The 20192-nt window shown below is 26.5% G+C and overlaps 1 protein-coding gene across 1 annotated transcript; it reads right to left on the minus strand.

Annotated features, from left to right (window-relative positions):
* Window positions 1–863: 863 nt before the first annotated feature.
* On the minus strand, window positions 864–19142 carry LOC127276803 (uncharacterized). Its single transcript, XM_051297457.1, has 8 exons — window positions 18976–19142; window positions 17935–18228; window positions 16523–16684; window positions 16200–16311; window positions 10095–10171; window positions 7048–7107; window positions 4132–4410; window positions 864–1696 (listed from the first exon to the last, which is right to left on the minus strand). Exons 1-8 carry the CDS (start codon window positions 18985–18987, stop codon window positions 1391–1393), a joined length of 1302 nt encoding a protein of 433 aa, XP_051153414.1. The 5' UTR covers window positions 18988–19142; the 3' UTR covers window positions 864–1390.
* Window positions 19143–20192: the final 1050 nt, after the last annotated feature.

A 20192-nucleotide genomic window follows, 5' to 3' on the forward strand; every position in this document is an offset into this window, starting at 1 on the left:
AGAGAGGCCACTGGGGGACTGGTCCAGAAGAGGCGATGCTGCCATAGCTCCGTTGAGGGAATTCGCGATTGGTAAGTACTTTTTTTCTACTAACATAGTGACATAAACAGAAATGTTCAATTTCTAAAATAAATTCGATTTTGGATATTAATTGTGCCGCCGGATATCAAAACGACACATAAAATCAGACAATATTTACTTGCATCACTTATGATTGTAATATCGTCTCGTTTAATCTTATTTTCGGGTGATTTTCATCTTTGAGCATACGCTTTAGATTTTGACCAACAGCACTTAGTGTTTTTGTTATTGTTTTTGTGTTGCAACTTGATAATAATATAATTAGGTTTTAATTTAGTTACACTCATGATTGATTTGACCTCTAGATTTACTATTTACGCTTTCATCATTGGGTAATTTTCAGCCGGAGGGTATTTATCTATGATTTTTTTTCGAATCTATTTGATCAGACTTTTCGACATAATTTTTTAAGACATTTGAGCGATTGTTTAATTTATTTTTTGTTTCTGTTTACAAACTTTGCGAACTCCAGAATTCACTTCTTTTGCACATTAACATCATGTGATTGTCAGGTACATGGTGTTAATTTTATCGGAAATTTTACTCTTAAAATATTAAATGGATTGATCTGATATTTTGTTGAAATGTCTAAAATATGATGAGGAACGGCTGTTATGTGAGAAAATTGCATAGAGATATAAGAATAGAATAAACATCAGTGAAACAAAATGAATATTGTCAATCTAACAATCACATGCTGTTAAAGATCGACAGATATCATTCCTATTAGTATAATTTTTAAAGTATAATATGGTTTGAATAAACAAAAGTACAACGTATAATAATTTTATACGAAAATTGTATATTTAAACGAAAATAAATTCCAGTCAATAATACAGGACAATGAAAGTTCAAGTAAAAACATTAATCTAGCGCAATAGAAAAGATATTCTTGTTTTATAGATTTCACCATAAGCATTTGGACAGGAAAAATGTTTGTCAAAATGAAGGTCGATTGATAACAATAGTGAAAATGTGATTAATTATTAATATATAGGTACATTACAAGAATATAAAAAAATTTTACGATATCAACACGTTTTTTCTTGAACTCTCCAAAAAAGATGTTACCTTAAAAATTAATAAAACATAAAGAGAAATGTGTATTTTTATTTCAATTCACACAGATTCTCAGTCATAATTAAGAGTAGTGGTTTTTTTTACAAGTCGCAATAATTATTTTTAATGTTCCTTGAAATTTATTTTTTTTTCTTTCATCACAAAAATTAAGATTATATCAATTTCCTGAGATCGTTGATCTTGAAAAATTCAATCCCATCCGAGTAGGCCTCAATATTTATTTAAAAATTTAATTCCAGCCAGAGGTGTAAGTTTGTTTCTCAACTATTAATGGTTGGGTGTGTTTTTCAACTACTAAGGGTTGGGTATTTTTTTCAACTAGGTAGGGCACAGCAACATGCTTTACAATAGGGACTGCATAAGGTTCAGGAACCTTTACTGGATATGGGGCTGGAACTGGAACTTTAACTGGGACCTTGACAGCATACGGTACTAGACGATCAACTGGCACTGCAACGTGTTTGGTCACTTCTACTGGATATGGTTTTGGTATATGAACTGGGTATGGCCTATCGACTGGTACAGCATATGGAACCTGTAAGTAATTACATATTTCATTAAAAATTTTAATCTTCAAAAGTGCTGGTGCTTAAAAATTACGCTTAGTACTTTTCCTGGTCTATCAGACTGCTATTTCTTTTTTATGTTTGTCTCTAGTGATTTTAAATTATTTAACGACAACTGTCGTATTTTTTTTTATTTTTATATATTGAAAAGTCGATTTCATCATTTTATTTATGAAGAATTGAATAGTAGTTACATGGTTATAGAATCACGAAAACGTCAAAACAATATTTGCAGGTTATTATAACTGACAGAACTAGTTGCGTAGAAGTTATCTATACAACAATATTTTACTTACACTTACGTCTAATATTGGTATCACATACTATTATACACGACATTTTTATTGATATAAAATTTAACCAATTTTAAACTTTGAAACAATTGTCACCTAAAAGATTTTTAATTTGGGGTTTTCTGGGACGCTGATTACTAAATCAATGTTAGTTTTTCAAAATTCAAAATGTCGGAGACAATATAGTAGACAATATTGTAGATTATGAATTTGATATTAAATTTGTAATTAGTGACTACAAAAACCCACGAGTAATAAGTTTCAAGGGAATTGGATGAATTTTAAAAAATATTTTAGCTATATTGGATCGGCCATATTGAATTTTGAAAAACTGACATTGGATTTATAATCAGCAAATCTTACAAAGAACCAATTTTTAATTTTATTGTTATTATTAAAAAGTAGTTTGAAATGGTATTTCAATAGTCAAAAATTTAATTATAAATTAATAAATATTAAAAAATAAATAAAAAATATCAATAAATAATGTCGAGAAATGAATCTAAAACTAGATAAATTGAATTTCTGTAAATAATAGAAAGAGAGAGAAGATATCTATAGATAACACAATGAAAATGTAAACAGGAAAAATAATAAAAAGAGAAGAAAGATATAAATTCGAATAAAAAGAATTGTTAATTTAAATTTAAAGATTTTTTTTTAATAGAATAAAGAATTTTTATATATTATTGTTAAATGAATAAATTTTATTTAATATTTTTTAAAAATATTTAGAAAATAAAATAATAAAAATTAATTTATTTTGTTGCTTAAATTAATAATAATATGATAAATAATATTTTATATTAAATTAAAAATTATTTTAAAATTATTGGTAAAAGTTAAATAATCCTAAAATTATTATTTTTCGAGAAATTAAAGATTTTTGGAAACAAAAGTCAGTTAAAGGAAAATGATAGACAATGGCATTCACAACTCGGGGATTCTCGCTCAATTAATTTAAAATTTCCTACTCGCACATTTTGAATTTTACTTGCCCCAAAAAATTATCAGTAAGGAAGTGACTATATAAGCCGAGGAAATGCACATTTCTGTTTCTTTGATCTGAACAGTTTTTACACTGGTAAGAGCTTTCTTTTATATTTTAAATATAAAGAAATTTTTCAATCCAATAAAAAACTACAATGTCAAGTCTTTCAAACTTGGGAATTTCTGATTGTCAGGAGCTTTCGCAAGATTTCTACCAACACAATCTGTCGTTTTCGGCATTAAAGATAAAAGGATCTAATCGTAAAAAGTAGTTTCAAATTATTAATTTTGTAAAAACCGATTGTCAAAAGCTTTCTAACGATTTCTACCAACACGATAATATTTAATAATACCAACTAATAATACTATAATTTTTGAAAAAATTATGAATTTTTGAATGCTAAAGTAGTTTTGATTTAAATCAGTGAGCATTAAACAGTCAAACTTGTTCTTATAAATGAATTTCTTTATATTCATATATGCTTTCCATATTAATCTGCTCTAATTATTGCTAAGGCGTTCTGTGATCAATGAAGCGTAATTTGATGCACAAGGACTCACGCAGGATGTTTTAAAACATCTATGCAGCCTTGTACCAAATTATAATGCCAAGATTATACTTTGCAAATCTCTTTTGATGAAATTCTCATTTGTTTATATATGCAAATGGATCGGTTTTCGTAATAGATTCGAAAAAAATAGTTTCATTTCTAGATATCTATGGATTATTACATAATTTTGAGTTAGAAAAACATTAGAGCAAGTTGCAAAAAATAGTGATCTAATTTATTTGATATACACTACTATTAGTGGATATTCAAAAGAAAATTTTGTTTATTAAAGAGTACTTCAGTGAAAATTAGAAATGTTTATCAAATTTTAGATTATAAATTATATATAAATATAAATCGTGTTTCAATTTAGAAATAATTTTAATCCTTTTTCTGTTGTAAATTTTAATTGTTTAATATGTGGTAAAAATAATTTTTTTACACTTTCATTGAAATAGTTTTTATAAACAAAAATTATTTTTTTTTAAAAATGAAATATTTTATTTCAATAAATTTTTATTGATGAGAATAAGTTAAATGATTAATATTAAGATGATTAGAAGAGTTTACCTTGACGGCGTATGGTACATGTTTTTCAACAGGTACAGCAATAGGTTGCGGAACGGGAACCGCTACTTCCTTAGTGATAACAGTGTGAGTGTGAGTTGAGGGTTCACTTAATTGATATGTGGAAATTTCAGGTATTGATGCGTAAGTAAGATCACTGTAACCGTAACCGAGTCCAATTAACCCTCTTTTTGGTTTTGCCTTGTCATCGGGTTTCTTCTCTTCCTCCTTCTTCACCTCTTCAGCAAAAGCCAAAGCAAGAAGTGCAAAGAGAACTAAAAACTATACAACAAAAAGAATTTTTTTTAATGGAATATTGTACCAAAATCCCTTAATAATTATATTATTATAAGATTAGTCTGAAATTTTGCACATATTTTAATATATTGATATAATTTAATTAACTATAAAAACTTGATGTAGGTGAGGCATTTTACGTGTAATGTCCTGAGTTAAAAAATTGATTTTTTTTCGAGAAATCAATTTTTTAACTCAGGACATTACACGTAAAATGCCTCAGGTGTATTATTACTAAAAGTTAACAAATTATAAATAAATTTTTTCTCTGATTTACAGGACTCAATTTTGTAAGAAATTTTGTAAGTTATAAAGTTAATGATCTGTCACGTCGTGGTTTTAATTTTTAAGATTAGAACAATTTTTATTTATGTAATATGATCAAAAAAATTAATAATAATTAATATATTAACACACTTTAAGCTATAGGGGAATATACTCAGGGTTGGACACTTCGCTTTTCTTAGAATAAGAACACTAGCGCCATCTATGCGCGGACGTGACGAAGCTTCTCGTAGTGAAACCTAACTTTTTGTGCAATTACATTTTTGGAGGATCAAAAGTACCGTCTGCTGTGACGTCAGTGCATTTGTAGGAACGAAAAAAATTTTGTGAGCGATGTGATTAAACATAAAAAATGAATAAAGAAAACAAGAAATCGGTAAGGTAAATTTATTGCATGTATTGTGGGGTTCATGATTGAAGAAAAAAATGTTACTACTACTTAGGGTTGGACACTTTATACACTTAGGATTGGACACTTTGTTAATTATGAATTTGACATAATTTATAAATAAATATACAAATAAACATTGACTCACACACATCTGCACACCCACACAGCACATATTCTGCCAAAGATATTAGAAAAATAATAATAACGTTAAAATTGAAAAAATGAATCTAAAAATCGTTTTTAATAACGTTATAAATAATATTTATTGCAATTATAAATGATAATAATGTAAATATGAAAAAATAAAGATAAAAGACGTTTTCAGTAACGTTATAAATGTTATTTTATTTTTGTACACATAGGAGTTCGCTTCGATTTTCACAAAGTGTCCAAACCTGAGTATAATGTCCAACCCTGACGAGATTTTTTTTTTGAATGATCAGAACTTTTTTTTAATTTTAGACCAATCAATTTACGATCTTTAGAAAAAGTATTCCTCTTTTGTACATCTTTCTAACAATATAACTCAATTGACTAAATTTATTTTTTTAAAAAAGATTATAAACAAAGTCCAAAACGGTGTCCAACCATGAGTATATTCCCCTATTTTAAAATATTAAAATTGTTTTTAATGATTAAAGTCCATAAAAAATTGTAATTTAAAATTTTAATTTTTTGTAATAAATATTAGTTTAATTTTAAAAATAAATATCATTAAGTTAACTACACTCACAATCAGAGAAAAATTTTGCTTGAACCAAATATACCATTTTTTTCTATTAAAAAATTTTTTTTTAGTTATTTCAAACAAAGTTTGTTTGATTCAAAAAAATATTTATTTTATATAAATAAACGTTTTGTTTATTTTAATAAATTTTTCGAAAAAGGAAAGAATGTGATTGAGCCAAATATAAACTTTTGGTTAATTTAAACAAAAGTTTGGTTAACTTTACCTATATTATTTATTTGGTTTATTCAACAAAAATTTGGTTGTTTCAAATTATTTTATAATAATAATTATATAATATAAATATCATATTTTATAAATTTATATCTAATTGTCATATACTCTTTAAAGAGAGGAAATTTGAATTACCTAGGGAACGAATTCTCACTAATTCTTTAGAGAATTGGAAAAACCAAAATGATATTTGTGAATTTTTTTTTTTTATAAAAAATATTTTATTTAAAAGTAAAAACATTTAAATTATTGAAAAGAATATTATAATTAAAAAATATTTTTAAAAAATTTAGGTGTACTAGCTTTTTGAAGAAAAAAAACATTCTTTAGAATTGTTTTACGTTGGCCAAGATTTTCCAAAAGCACTGATCGGTTTCAAATTTACAGGGCTTATTGCATATACATATATAAATGACCAATTTGTGAACGAAGAATTTTTTTTATTTCAATAGAGATTTTCAATTTTATTACTTAAATACCCAAAATTATTAATTATGCAAAACTTTATTTTTCAACTAAACTAATGGAATTTTGTTACAAATTAAAACTTTTTTAAAATAGTTTTTTCAAAAAACTAATATCCCTAAAATATTTAAAAAATATTTTTTGTCTGTAACATTCTTTTAAATAACTTAATGTAATTTAAAATAAAATGTTTTTTATTAAATTATTGAAATTGTAACTCTAATTAGAAGGATTTCTGATGGATATATTTTTATTATCATTATCGTTATTATTATTATTATTATTATTATTATTATTATTATTATTATTATTATTATTATTATTATTATTATTATTATTTTTACCATTATTATTATATTTTTATAAATTTCTATTTAGATACTAGAATTTTGTTATCAAATGGAACAAAAAAGAACCTTAATTTTTGAAATTATTATTATTATTTATTGCTGTTAACACAATTTAAAGGAGCGTTTAAAGAATAAGGCAGAAGGGGTTGATGCAAATATTGTTAATTTACCTTGGAATCCATGATGCTGATGTCTTGATTTGCAACTGAAGAATTTTGCGAGGACCCCCGCTTATATAGGATTGGTTCTCATGAACCCTCATATGATGAGGCGGTGTTGGGAGGTGGACCCCATGGGAGGTTAGTATGGGGAGGAAAGGCCCAAAAGAAATCGACTGTGTGTGTCTGAAATTCATATTTGACGAGAAGTTCCAAACATTTCTCATTTTGTTGCACAACTTATTTTGCTATATACGTGTACATATACGCATACTGCGATTACGTTACACGCGCGCGAATTTCATTTATATAGATTTTTATTTTTGACAGCAATTTATTGGGTCCGGTTACTTGTTATTTGCACTTTGGATATTTCGGATAAATGCGTTATAAAATTTTTACGTTCAGTCACATGTTATTCATTCGAGACTTTCAGAATTGTCACTCCTACATTTATTTTTTCGGATACTGAGATTTTAATTTCTGATTCTTATTATTATCTTGTGATTGAGATAAATAAAAGTTGAAAAGAAAGAAAAAGAAATAATTTCTTTTTAGATTCTTCACAGAGGTTGAGATTTTCTTGACAGATTCTTCTTAGAAAGAAAGAGATTCAAATTTTTTTGATAATCTTGTCGAAATTTTGGGAATTTTTTTTTCTGCGAATTCCGACGAAAGGTGATGTGTAAAATAATAGGGCACTAACTGTTAGGTAAGATTTATTTTGAATAATTTTAGTTGAAGTTTTTATAACATTTTTATTAAAATTTGTGATTTATTAATTATAAGTATACCTACTAAAACTAATAACTAAAAATTGACAGAAATATTTACTAAATTACTAAAATGCTCTTTTTCTTATTGTTTTTTCTTATCTTTTTGTTATTCTTCGCATTTTATAATTAATTTTTAAACTTGTTTTCCTTTTCTTAATTTGTCAATAATACCACTTTAAAAGTGATTTGCCAATTAAAGATATAATAAAATCTTAATTTTAACAAACTCATATAAATAAAAAAATTGTTTTCAGTTATCTAATTAATGATTTTTAATTTATTTAATATACACATAAAAAAGCTATTAAAATTTTATTCTAAAAATATTGTTGTTTTCACATTCAGTGATCTAGTTTTTTTGCATAAAACTCTTGATGGAAACATTAATTAATGTTGTAAAACAAAAAGAAGTTTAATTATTTGTCCTGTTTGTGATTTCTAAATTTGTAATCATGAGTGAATTTATATATATATATATATATATATATATATATATATATATATATATAGTTACATAAAATGCCAGCTTTCATTCGGTTTTGTCGTTTTAACGAAAATTATACGATTCGTTTTATAAGTACCAAATTAGTGGAATTTCCGATGTCTCAAACGACTTGAAGGATATAAAAGAACCCCAATTTTGTACCTTTGGTTCCATTTATAATTGACTGCACCTGTAAAAAAAAGAAAACGTCCCAAAAAGAATTTTAATCCTTACCCCTCTTTGTACGCACTATGGATCCCTTTTTGCAGACCTAAATTTTGTTCTATTATTATAATTTTATAGGACATAATTTTCAGAAGTACTGACACTAAAAAGCATGATTTTCATTTTTTTTTACCTTTATAAGTCTCTGCTTAGATATAAAAGATAATTGACAATGACAAAAAAAAAATATATTTTTTAAATTATAGTTTACTAACCTCGTGTCAAAGACAAAGGTATTTTCGAAGTAACGAATTTTTTACTTTTTTTTAGACGTTGGAAATTGTAAAATTTTTAAATAATGACAAAAATATAGGTACTCTGTTATATTTTGCCTTGTTATATCAAAAACAATAAAATGCAACAAATATAAAATAATTTTTATATTTCTCTAGAAGAGATGTAATTTTTTTTATATTTTTCTTTGAAATAAATTTTTCGATGTTAAAAATAAAATTCAACTTTTTTCAATATTAAAACAAGATAGAATAAAATTAATATCTTTGGCTAAATTATTCATTGACTAGGATGCATTTCTTTGAATTCTGTATTTCCATAATACCTGGACGGGTGATTAAAATTCATGATTATAACGCTGGTCAAAAAAGTACGTGTAATAATATAATGGATAGAAAAATATGTTTATTGATAAATATTTAAATAATAATAATCATTGAAAGTCAATAACATGAACTTTATTCTTTTGATTTTAATCAAACATTTTTTGAAACTTAAATAGTAATTCAATTAAAAAATATTAAAAAATGTATATTAAAATGTACATAAAATATTTTAAATTAGAATTAGTAAAATTTTTAACTTATTTGAATTAGTGAATCACTTTTTGCTTTTGAATTAGTAAAATTTAATTAATAGTAAAAAGAAAATTTACTATCGAATTAGTAAAATTTAACTGATTCTAAAGAAAAAAGTGAGTTGTTAATTCAAATTGGTTAAAAAGTTTTTACTAAATAAAATTTATAGAGAGAATGATAAAACATAATTTTAAACATTCAATTTGTCATGATGAGAGAGAGGGAGAGGTTCTTCATTTTTTTCTCTGTTATAAAATGCATAAAAACGATTAGAAGGTCGAGATAATAAATTTGCCGTTGAAAAAGAATGTGCGGATGGACCAACTGGTTAGGAGTTGTGTTGGTCAGGAAAGATCAAGAGTCTAGACTTCTTGAGAGAATATTTAGACCGGATATGTTAGCTTTTTCACATTTGGAAGCTGACTTGAATGTGTTTTTTCATTTTTTTTTCTTTCCCACTAATGCAAATTCTATCCTCGCCTTAATTTGACCAAAAATTTGCATTCGACATTCCCTTTTAGAACTAGCTTGCAAAAGTCACACTAGATTCTTCTGAATTTGTATATATAAGAGATTTGCATTCACATTTGCATCTGCACATTTCATAGACTATATATACAGTCTATCCAAGAATAGAAGATATGGAGTGTATAGTTTCGTATAATAGTCGGTCCATGAGAGTCTTTAAGGATTTATTTCTTCCAAGGATTTGTCCTGGTAAATGCATCCAGTCGAAAAGACAAGGAATTTTTGTCGACGAACATTCTGAAGTGACCTTGCGATCCTTTTATCCGAACTAGAAGATTTTCGACACAATAATCCGCTGTGTGATCTCTGCTCTGATTAGGGAATTAGTATATAGTAAACATATATATTTAGGGAAGCTGAAAAAACGTTTGGTAATTACTGTGTCACTATTTGTCAGTCATTTCTTATTTATGTCATGCGTCTTTGAACCTGGAGAAAAAAAATTTATTTATTTCCAGACTTAAATAACTATATTATTTATTTATTTTATAGAAAAATTTCATTTCTGCTTTAATAAAATACTGACAACTTTTAACAAAATAAAGATACAAATACAAATTTGTTATGTTAATTAAATTAATTCTTTTCTTATTATATTATCATTTAGATTTATATTGTTTATTAGTTATTTAAATTTTCAAACTAAATTTTCAAACTTCAAATTAAATCAGTGAATACGACGCAGGCACAGAAGCTATATTGACAAAAAAATCGACTTTCGTTTACCAATGCGTCTGTATCCTAACTTTGTGTTGTATTTTTTGATATTGAATAAAATTGTTTTTACTATTGTAAAACATTAATAATTAATAATAATAAATAAATTAATTAATAATTAATAATAATTAATAATTATTGTAAAATAGTTGTCCGACCCTACTGAAAATCCCTGTATAAGATCTTGTACAATTTCCTGTACAGGATCAGCAACTGAACTTGTACAAGTTCTGACCAGTTCCTGTACAGGAAAATGCATACGAATTTGGAACAAGTTCATGTGTGAGATCTTGTACAAGATCTGGTGCAAGATCTTGTACAAGAAAGATACTTGTACAAGAAAATGTACATGATCTTGTACAATTTCATGTATAAGTACTTGTACATGAACACGTTCATGTTCTTGCACATGAAATAGTTGTAAAATTTTTTTTTTTAATAAAATTTGAGATTTTGATAATTTTTAACCACTAAGATTCGTAACTCATGCATGCTAAAAACTATTGCGCAGCTGTAAATGTTAAAGTAAACTATTGCGCAGCCTTTGAAGTTTTTAATTTTTAGTAAAGAAAAACATGAATTAACATGTGCAAGAACATGGACGTGTTCATGTACAAGTACTTATACATGAAATTGTACATGAACATTTTCTTGTGCAAGCATCTTTCTTGTACAAGATCTTGCACCAGATCTTGTACAAGATCTCACACATGAACTTGTTCCAAATTCGTATGCATTTTCCTGTACAGGAACTGGTCAGAACTTGTACAAGTTCAGTTGCTGATCCTGTACAGGAAATTGTACAAGATCTTATACAGGGATTTTCAGTAGGGGAAACATTAAAACTGTAGTTCGAAAGTATTTTACTAATTATTTATTTCAGTATTTGTGTAGTAGTTACAAATAAATTTTATTGCTTATCTCAAAGTAAAAATCTAACCTAAAATTTAGTATTATTTGTAAACAAGATTTTCAAGTTATTTTTGATAAAAGTTATACTTTTTATACTATATGTTAAAAGATAACAATTATATTCTAAATTGTATTGTATAAATTATGAGATCTGACAATAGAAATTGATGTGCTTTATTTATAGTTTAAATAGAGAAAAATCAGATTGTGGTGCAAACAATTTTTGGATTGTTGTCAGTAGATTTGTTGATATTACAATTCGAAATGTTAATATTACAATTCGGATTGTTGTCAATACAAATGTATGTTGTTTTAACAACAATACGAATTTTTTGTTGTCAGTTTTGTTCAGTTTGAAATTCCGTACAGTTGCAGAAGTAAACTCTCTGTCGATTGCTGATGGAACAATCCGGATTTGTTCAGCTGACAGGTTTATTGTTCCATGTCACGTGGTCATCTTGAATTCTCGCAAACTGGCGTGCAAATCGCGTCGTTTGCTTCTGGCACATGTGCCACTTTTGCTTTTAATATTAGTTTTTTTAATGACAAAGTGATGTTAAATAATGAATCCGATTAAAGTGAGAAATATATTGCAAGTGTAGTGTATGGATGAAGAGACAATTTCATCGTTTATCGGTAAGTTATACTCGGTTACTATTGAACATAACCTCACCTTAAAAAATACAAAATGTATATTAAATATTATTTAACAACAAATTTCAACTCAAAATAATTCTTTGGTTTCAGGTCAAAGAATTTGATTCAAAAGCTGCATGTTCCACAGATTTTAATGCAAATGAAATTAGTGATATGACCTACGGAAATCTGCTATCGATTATTTTAGAAGGCGAAGAAACTGAACAAATTGTATTAGACGGATCGAAGCTTTGTTAATACAACGAATTGTATTGCCGATTTAACAATTTAGTTTTGTTATTTTAACTGTTCCATAACAATTTTCTTTGTTCATCAAATAATTCTTTTTGTTCACCAAATAATCCGAATAGTTTTAATAACAATCCCATTTTAACAGTTTTTTTTTGTCCCAAAAACAAATAGAACTGCTGGTTCTATATTGACAATCTGGAATTGTTGTGTGGACTTAATTTTTAGTAACCACAACAATTCTTTTTTCTCCGTGATAACTATAGAAAAAATGTCAAGAATGAATATTCTTCAATATATTTTACAATTAAGTAAATTAAGTAAATTATATATATTCTGCAACCCAAGCAGCACGGTAAATTCCCTGAATATTCCTTGAGTACCACAGCGGAATATTCTCATGATTTTCTAGGAAAATCAAAATGTCCGCATCATGGGAATATTCCACAGTGACATTCAGGGTATATTCCAGTGACATTGAGGGAATATTCCTCAGTGTCATACATGGAATATTCCAGTGACATTAAGGGGATATTCAGGTGATATTGAGGGAATATTCCAGTGATATTGAGAGAATATTCCACGGTTATATTGAATTTTTTTTTTAAATGTGTTTTTAATCTTCCTGCTTATTTAAATAACAATTTATAACACATTTTTATTATTTCAACACTTTAAAAAAAAATTCAATATAACCGTAGAATATTCCCTCAATATCACTGGAATATTCCTTTAATATTACCTTTAATGTCACTGGAATATTCCCTGAATGTCACCGTGGAATATTTCCATGAGGCGGACATTTTGATTTTCCTGGAAGATCATGGGAATATTTCACGATGGTATTTAAGGGATATTCAGGGGATATACCGTGCTGCTCGGGAAAGCTTTATATATATTTTTATATTATTTATTAATTTTTTTGTTAAATTACATTTAACCTTTTAAATTTTGTTTTACTTTCTATAAACCGTTGAAAATGTTTTATCAGCTGGAGAATTAATTTTTTAATTCAATATTACAGTTCTGAATAACATTTAAAATATTTATGTTTTCTAATTTAAATTTTACAATTTTTAACATAAAACACCGTCAGATGTGTGCTTTGTTTTTCGTAAAATTATAAAGAAAATTAAATTATAATGAATGATTTAACCTTACATTGTGTAAAAGATAGAATTAATGTTATTATTTGAATAATCATCATATTGAACTGAAAATTAAATTAACATTTTATTGAACTCAATTTCAATTGATATTATATTGTTATATTCGGTTCCTGCGAGCGTTACAAATTTTCAAATGTTTAAACAATTGTGGTTTCTGTCAGGAATGGAATTACAGATGTATAATGAATTAGTTAGTTAATTAATTAATAATTAAACTTTGACAATACTGGGCCACTAATGGCAGCCAAGGTTGAGGCAGTAAGGGCGTCTGATACTTGGCTGCCGACGTCCAACCACAGTTAACACCACAAAAGTCGGACCAATATTGTCTATCAAGGCTCGTTGCCTGTTTTGCCAATACTGGGCCAGTATTGGGCCGTTTTGGTTTTCGCATTTGGGTTATTGCATTGGAGTTTGAATTAACACTTTATCATCAGGGAGCGTCAAAAAATTAAACTCATTTTAAAACTTTTTTTTCATTTTTACTGATATTCTTTAGGTTTTTTAAAAAGTTGATACCTTTTTTTGTTAACTTGAAAAAAGTAGAAATTAAATATTTCAATATTTCGAAAAATATTTAAAACATTGCAAAATTAGAAATTTCTTTTTTTTGAAATAAATCCAACATGAAGAATTACGTAAGGAAAAGTATGTTTGATAGTGACGATAGAATAAGCCTATAAGACTATATACAGTGAGATTGATTTCCAAGAGGAGAAAACAAGAATCGGAAGTCGATGGTTTTGTGTAGTGGACAGTGAATTTTTTTTTCTTTTTTTAAATAATACAGGAAATAATTTTTCGATATTTTGCAACAAAAATGATATGCGTACTTTATATCAAATTTTTTTTAACAATTTTTGAATCTTGTATATATGCGACAAAGCATGGAACAATTCTTATGAAATGTTGCGAAATTAAGAAAAATTTACGAAATTCTTTATAGGACACAGTTACTATTGTCATGCTAATTATCATGACATAGTTCCTGTTTAAACGAAATTATGCTTTCCTTGTTATGATAATGTTCCTATATATATAATGGACTTGACAAATGTCGCGTTTTGTCACACGTTGTCAGAATATTATTCAAGGAAAGTTGCGGATATTAATTTTTTTTTTTAATTCAAACTACATATTGTAGTCAGGAAAGTTTTGCAAAACTCTCTGCGTATATACATATATATGCACGGAGAAATTTTATCAAAAACAAAAAATTACTTTCACTGCATTATATTACTTAAAGGATTTTCAAATACATTTTTTGATACTTTTTTTTCTAAATACTCTTTCATGCTATTTTTTTATTTTGCTAAAATCATAAATAATATTGTATCAGTTTTTTTCGGCAAAAAAAAAAAAAAAAAAAATGGCGAAAATGTTATATTTATTTATGACATTGTACTGAAAAAAATGATTTAATTTAAATAATCAGTCTATTATCAAGTAAATATTTACTTGCACGAAATATTTTTTATTTAAACTAATAATTTCTGTATTTGATAAAAATTTAATTTAATTTACTTAGGAATTATTTGATAGTGATATAAATATAAAATTGACATTCAATGTATAGTCAAGAAACTGATTATTTTAAACAGATAATTTTTTTTCAGTGTATAAGTGAAAAATTTTATTTAAAAAAAAAAAAATTGAGCTATAAAAGTTTATTCAACACGACATTTTTTGTTGTTATTTTTTTCTAATTACGAAATTATTATGCAACGGAAGATTGTAAAGTTTATATGTATATATATAAAATTAAGATACCATAAAGTTCAGACTTGAAGTAATAAAGCACCTTTTTTCTATGTTAAATAATTTCTTCATCATCATCATCATCATCTTCATCAAGAATAGATCAGATAAAACTGAACGCACCCTTATATCAAGCATAGAAAACATATTCTATTTGTACTTAATTATTATTCTTTGTGCTACCACCAAAGATTTCAAAACCAAGTTTTCTTCACCAATCGTTTGCATATATAATATAAATCTTGTATAAATGTTTATTCTTTATAACGTCGCGCATTGAAATCATTATTATTCGATTAGCTAATAATGCAAAAAAAAAAAGAATGATCACAAGAGTAAAGTATACAGTTGTGCTATATGTAAAGATTGCAAGAGAAATACATGCAATCCAGATAAAATGTATACTATATATAAAATGAAATGTCATATTATTGTGGGAAGGTAATGTAATTAAAAATCCCATAAATTTTAAACATGAGGATATTAATTTATTTCGCTCCAAATCGAACATTTGGCGTGAAAGTTGTTGTACTTTTATTTTTTTATATATCCGGATATTTTCATCCACATAAATAAAAATTTTATTTATTCTCATATATTGACTTCTTATAAGGATGTGTTAATAATAATAATAATAATAATAATAAGCGATGACATGTGAGATCATGCACATGATTTTCTTTATAAAAGAATGTCAAGACACTAATTTTTAGTCAACGCTGTCAGTATTTATATATTATAAAAAGAGTTTTGATTGAAATGTCGAAGATAAAACACATCATATTTGCGGTGAAAACACAAAGTTTTATAGATAATGGACGTTTTTTTTTAAATGTATAATGAGTGAGCGACTTTTCGAAATGATACAAGGAAAATATTATATTCATCTAATAGTGACCATAGTGACCGTGACCGTGACCATGACCGTGAACAAGAACAGGAACTGTTTCCTTCACGACCACAGGATGTGGAACAGCAACTGGAACTGGAACCGTGTGATGAACTGGAACCTGAAAAGTTAAATTATTTTTAATAACATTAACAACTATTTGAAAAAAGCGATATTTTTTAAAAATTTATAAAAATTATTACTATTATAAATTATTATGAATTACCTATACTTAATATTAAATATAATTTTAAAAACAACAATATTTTTGGTATTTGTTATTTTATTTATTTTTGACGATTGGTATTATTAATTAATTTGAATGCAATTACTTTAACGGGATATGGGGCTGGAACGGCAACCTTGACAGGAACGGGAACATGAACTGGTCTGTCAACATGAACTGGAACTGCTACTGTTTTGGTGTGTACAACTGGATAGGGTTGAGGTACAGGAACTGCCACTGGATAGGGTTTGGGGACAGCGACTGGTACCTGAAACAAAAATTAATAACAATAGTTTAAAAAATGTTTAAAAATCGTTGCGATGGTAGCACACAAAAAATATCAAATATTTGAAGCAAATGATTTTTCTTCTCATTTTTGTTTTCAATACATTTTTCCTGATTTTAAATAATTTTTCATGTACACTGGTAAAAATTTTTATAAAAGTATTTTATAATTTAGGGTAAATATACTAAATAAGTGTGAAATTTTCATATGAAAATTTTTAACTTCAAACAATTTTTATTCGCAACTTAGTATAATTAGGGTAAGTGCACTAATTACGGCGCGTTCATAAAAAATAACTGTTATTACTATTATATTTATAATAACTGTTGCAAAATGATTAAAAAAAAATTATTGCAATCTTTTTTTTTTGATATAATTACTAACAAAGATGCATATTTAAAAAATTATTAATTTAATTATTTGATATCAAATTTTTTCCCTTGCCTTAATTGAAACATTTTTATGATTTCCATTAGCTTCAATTACGGTTGGCAAAGTATCTTCAAAATACACGTAATTTTAGTCACCGTAATTGATACAAACGCGCCGTAATAGAAAATTACGGTATTAGTATCATTTAGTACTAAAATTTGTATATTAATAAAATTTTTATATTCTTAGAATTTTTTGTATAAGATTTTCAAAAATTAAAAAATTTTATTTTAAATTCCCTTTTCAGTATATTTTTCTTAAATTATGAAATACTTTCTATCAAAAATTTGATAATTATTTTCTTTCATTGTACACTTGTAATTCCGCTATATTCGAACAAAAAGTTTCGAAACATTCATTCAATGGCTTTTGTTAATCTAAAGAAATTATTACCTAATAATATCGTTAAAATAAACTTTCGAAAATTGACCGGAAATTCCAATATTGTATTATGTGATAAATTTTCTAATTTTAACAAAACTTTTATTCAATTTCAGTAAAAATTAATATAGAAAAATGAAAAAAAAGCATAAATAAATTTTATTACTATTAGCAATTATATCCTAGAAAATTGTGAGTTATTAAAATAAGATGCATATCTCTTATTTTAATTTAATTTGAATTAATAACGCTGCATATTATTTTAATATCTCAAAATTCTCTGTGAATATTACTTTTCTATTGACAAGAAATAATATAAATTTAAGCATATATGCCGGGATCAATTATATATTCCTTTAAAATAATTCAATAATATCATAAAAGAGTTGATAAATTCTTGTATGCTGCTAATTTCTGACCTTTACTGGATATGGTCGATCAACAGGGACATGAACTGGAACATGAACAGGTACGGCATGTGGGACAGCGACAGTTTTAGTCAAAACAGTTGTGTGATGATCATTTGCCCAACCACCATGAGCCCAACCTCCATGTGCCCAACCACCATCAACTATTCCATGTACCCCATGTCCTCCATATCCTCCATAACCTCCATATCCATAACCAAGACCGAGGAGACCACGTTTTTTAACATTCTTGTCATCTGCCTTGTCTTCTACGGCATACGCAACCGTGACAAGAAGTAAACAAATCTAAAAAATAAAAAATATTCTTTGAATAAACAACGGTTTGCTTATTGAATTTAAAAAATGTTTATTAAATTAAAATTAAGTTTTTTAAAAAATTTTCTATACGTTCCATTAAAAAAGTAAATATGTATTTAATTACTCTCTAAATTTGAATCAGTGAAAAAGTCACTGATCTCAAATCAGTCGCTAAATCCTAGCTATTTGAATCAGTAACATTTCAGTCACTAACTGTCAGTGAAAAACACTGATTCAAATAGCTAGAATTTAGCGATTGATTTGAGACCAGTGCAGTGACTTTTTCACAAAATTCATATTTAGAGAGTATAAAAATATAGCAAAGAAAATGTAATGGTATAATTTTGAGAGTACATTTTTGGCTTAAGACAGTTTAAACTTTAAATTAATTTAAATAACAATTGAATTTAAGAGAAAATTATATTTTACAAAAGTTTACATAAAACTAGTTTGAATAAAAAACAAATTTATATCAGTAAATTATGAACTGAATTCGATTAATGAATATCATCATTTAAAATATAGAAATCACTATTATTTATTCGAATCCAAGTATAGGTATTTTATATTAAAAATCACGATATCAATTTTCCACTATAGTAGTATAATAATATACACTCCGAAAATAATATAAGCGATTTATCACAAAATTTAATATTATATAAACACGCATTTTTCTTTTTGTAAATAATTAATTTTGAGATTGAAAAATGAAAAAAAACAACAAACACGTACCAAGACCCTCATGTCTAAACTGACAATGTTTAAGGTAGATAAATAAGATACGTTCTGTTTAATAATGTCAGAAAACAACCCTTTATATAGGGAATGGACTTTCCTTTCAATCGTGTGCGCCACCCCTCCATTAGCTGTTTAGTTTTCTAACGCCACACCTACAAATGCACACTTATTTACCCACGATATTGTATGATAGTGCAAATACCGTACACATTGTAATATATAATGTGACTTCACGATTGTATAACACGTTAAACTTAAGCCAATCCATAGACTCTTGTCAATAGACACTTGATGCATGTAGGCGTTTTTTTCTAAGCAACTTCTCTGCTTATATATATATATATATATATATATATAATCAATAACTATTTCAAATCTGATCAAATTTCCAATCGGGTAATTCTTACAGAATTTTTTTTTCAATTACATTTTTAGATTGCACTTGTTGCTTATCCCTTTCAGTCACACATTTTTTTCACTAAATTCGCTTGAAACTTGTTACTCAGGGGTTTTTGGGCTCGCTGAATACGAATTTGATGTCAGTTTTCAAAAATTCAAAATGGAAGATCAAATATGGCGGACATAAAAATTGAAAATCGAATGAATTCGAATAAAATTCTTTACTCCGGGATAGTAATGAATTGTAATAATTTTCCCTTAACATGTAAATATCAGATTCAATGAAACAAATGACGATAGTTACATTTACTCTTTCCTTAGCATGACTCGAGTAATAATGAACCTTAGAGTGATCATTTAAAAAAAGATATTATTTTGTACAGTAGAAATAGGCTTAGAGGTGGTGTTTTTTTTTACTGTAGATTCTGGAACAAATATTCTATATTAAGTTTACACCCGATATAAATGACATTCTACTTGAACAAAGTAATCTATATGTGAGTCAAAAAAGGTACATTAGATTCAGTAACAAAAAGATTAATGTAACCGTTTTTATTAATAATAATATTGATGGGTGAAGGCTAAGTACTAAATATTGTCAAGTACATGATAAATGTAATCGTCTTTTATTTTCATTTAACCGTGTTCTGAATGCTTTAAATATTATACTTTCGTTTTTTGTTTTCGGCGACCTGAAAAACCCCTGAGTAACGAGTTTTATGCAAATTCAGTCGATTTTCAATTTTCATGTCCGCCATATTGGATCCCCCATTTAAAATTTTTGAAAACTGACTGAAATACTTTTATTTAAT

Source organism: Leptopilina boulardi, unplaced genomic scaffold (genome assembly GCF_019393585.1).
Source record: "Leptopilina boulardi isolate dan_hultmark-lab unplaced genomic scaffold, ZJU_Lbou_2.1 LbouV2_154, whole genome shotgun sequence".
NCBI lineage: Eukaryota > Metazoa > Arthropoda > Insecta > Hymenoptera > Figitidae > Leptopilina > Leptopilina boulardi.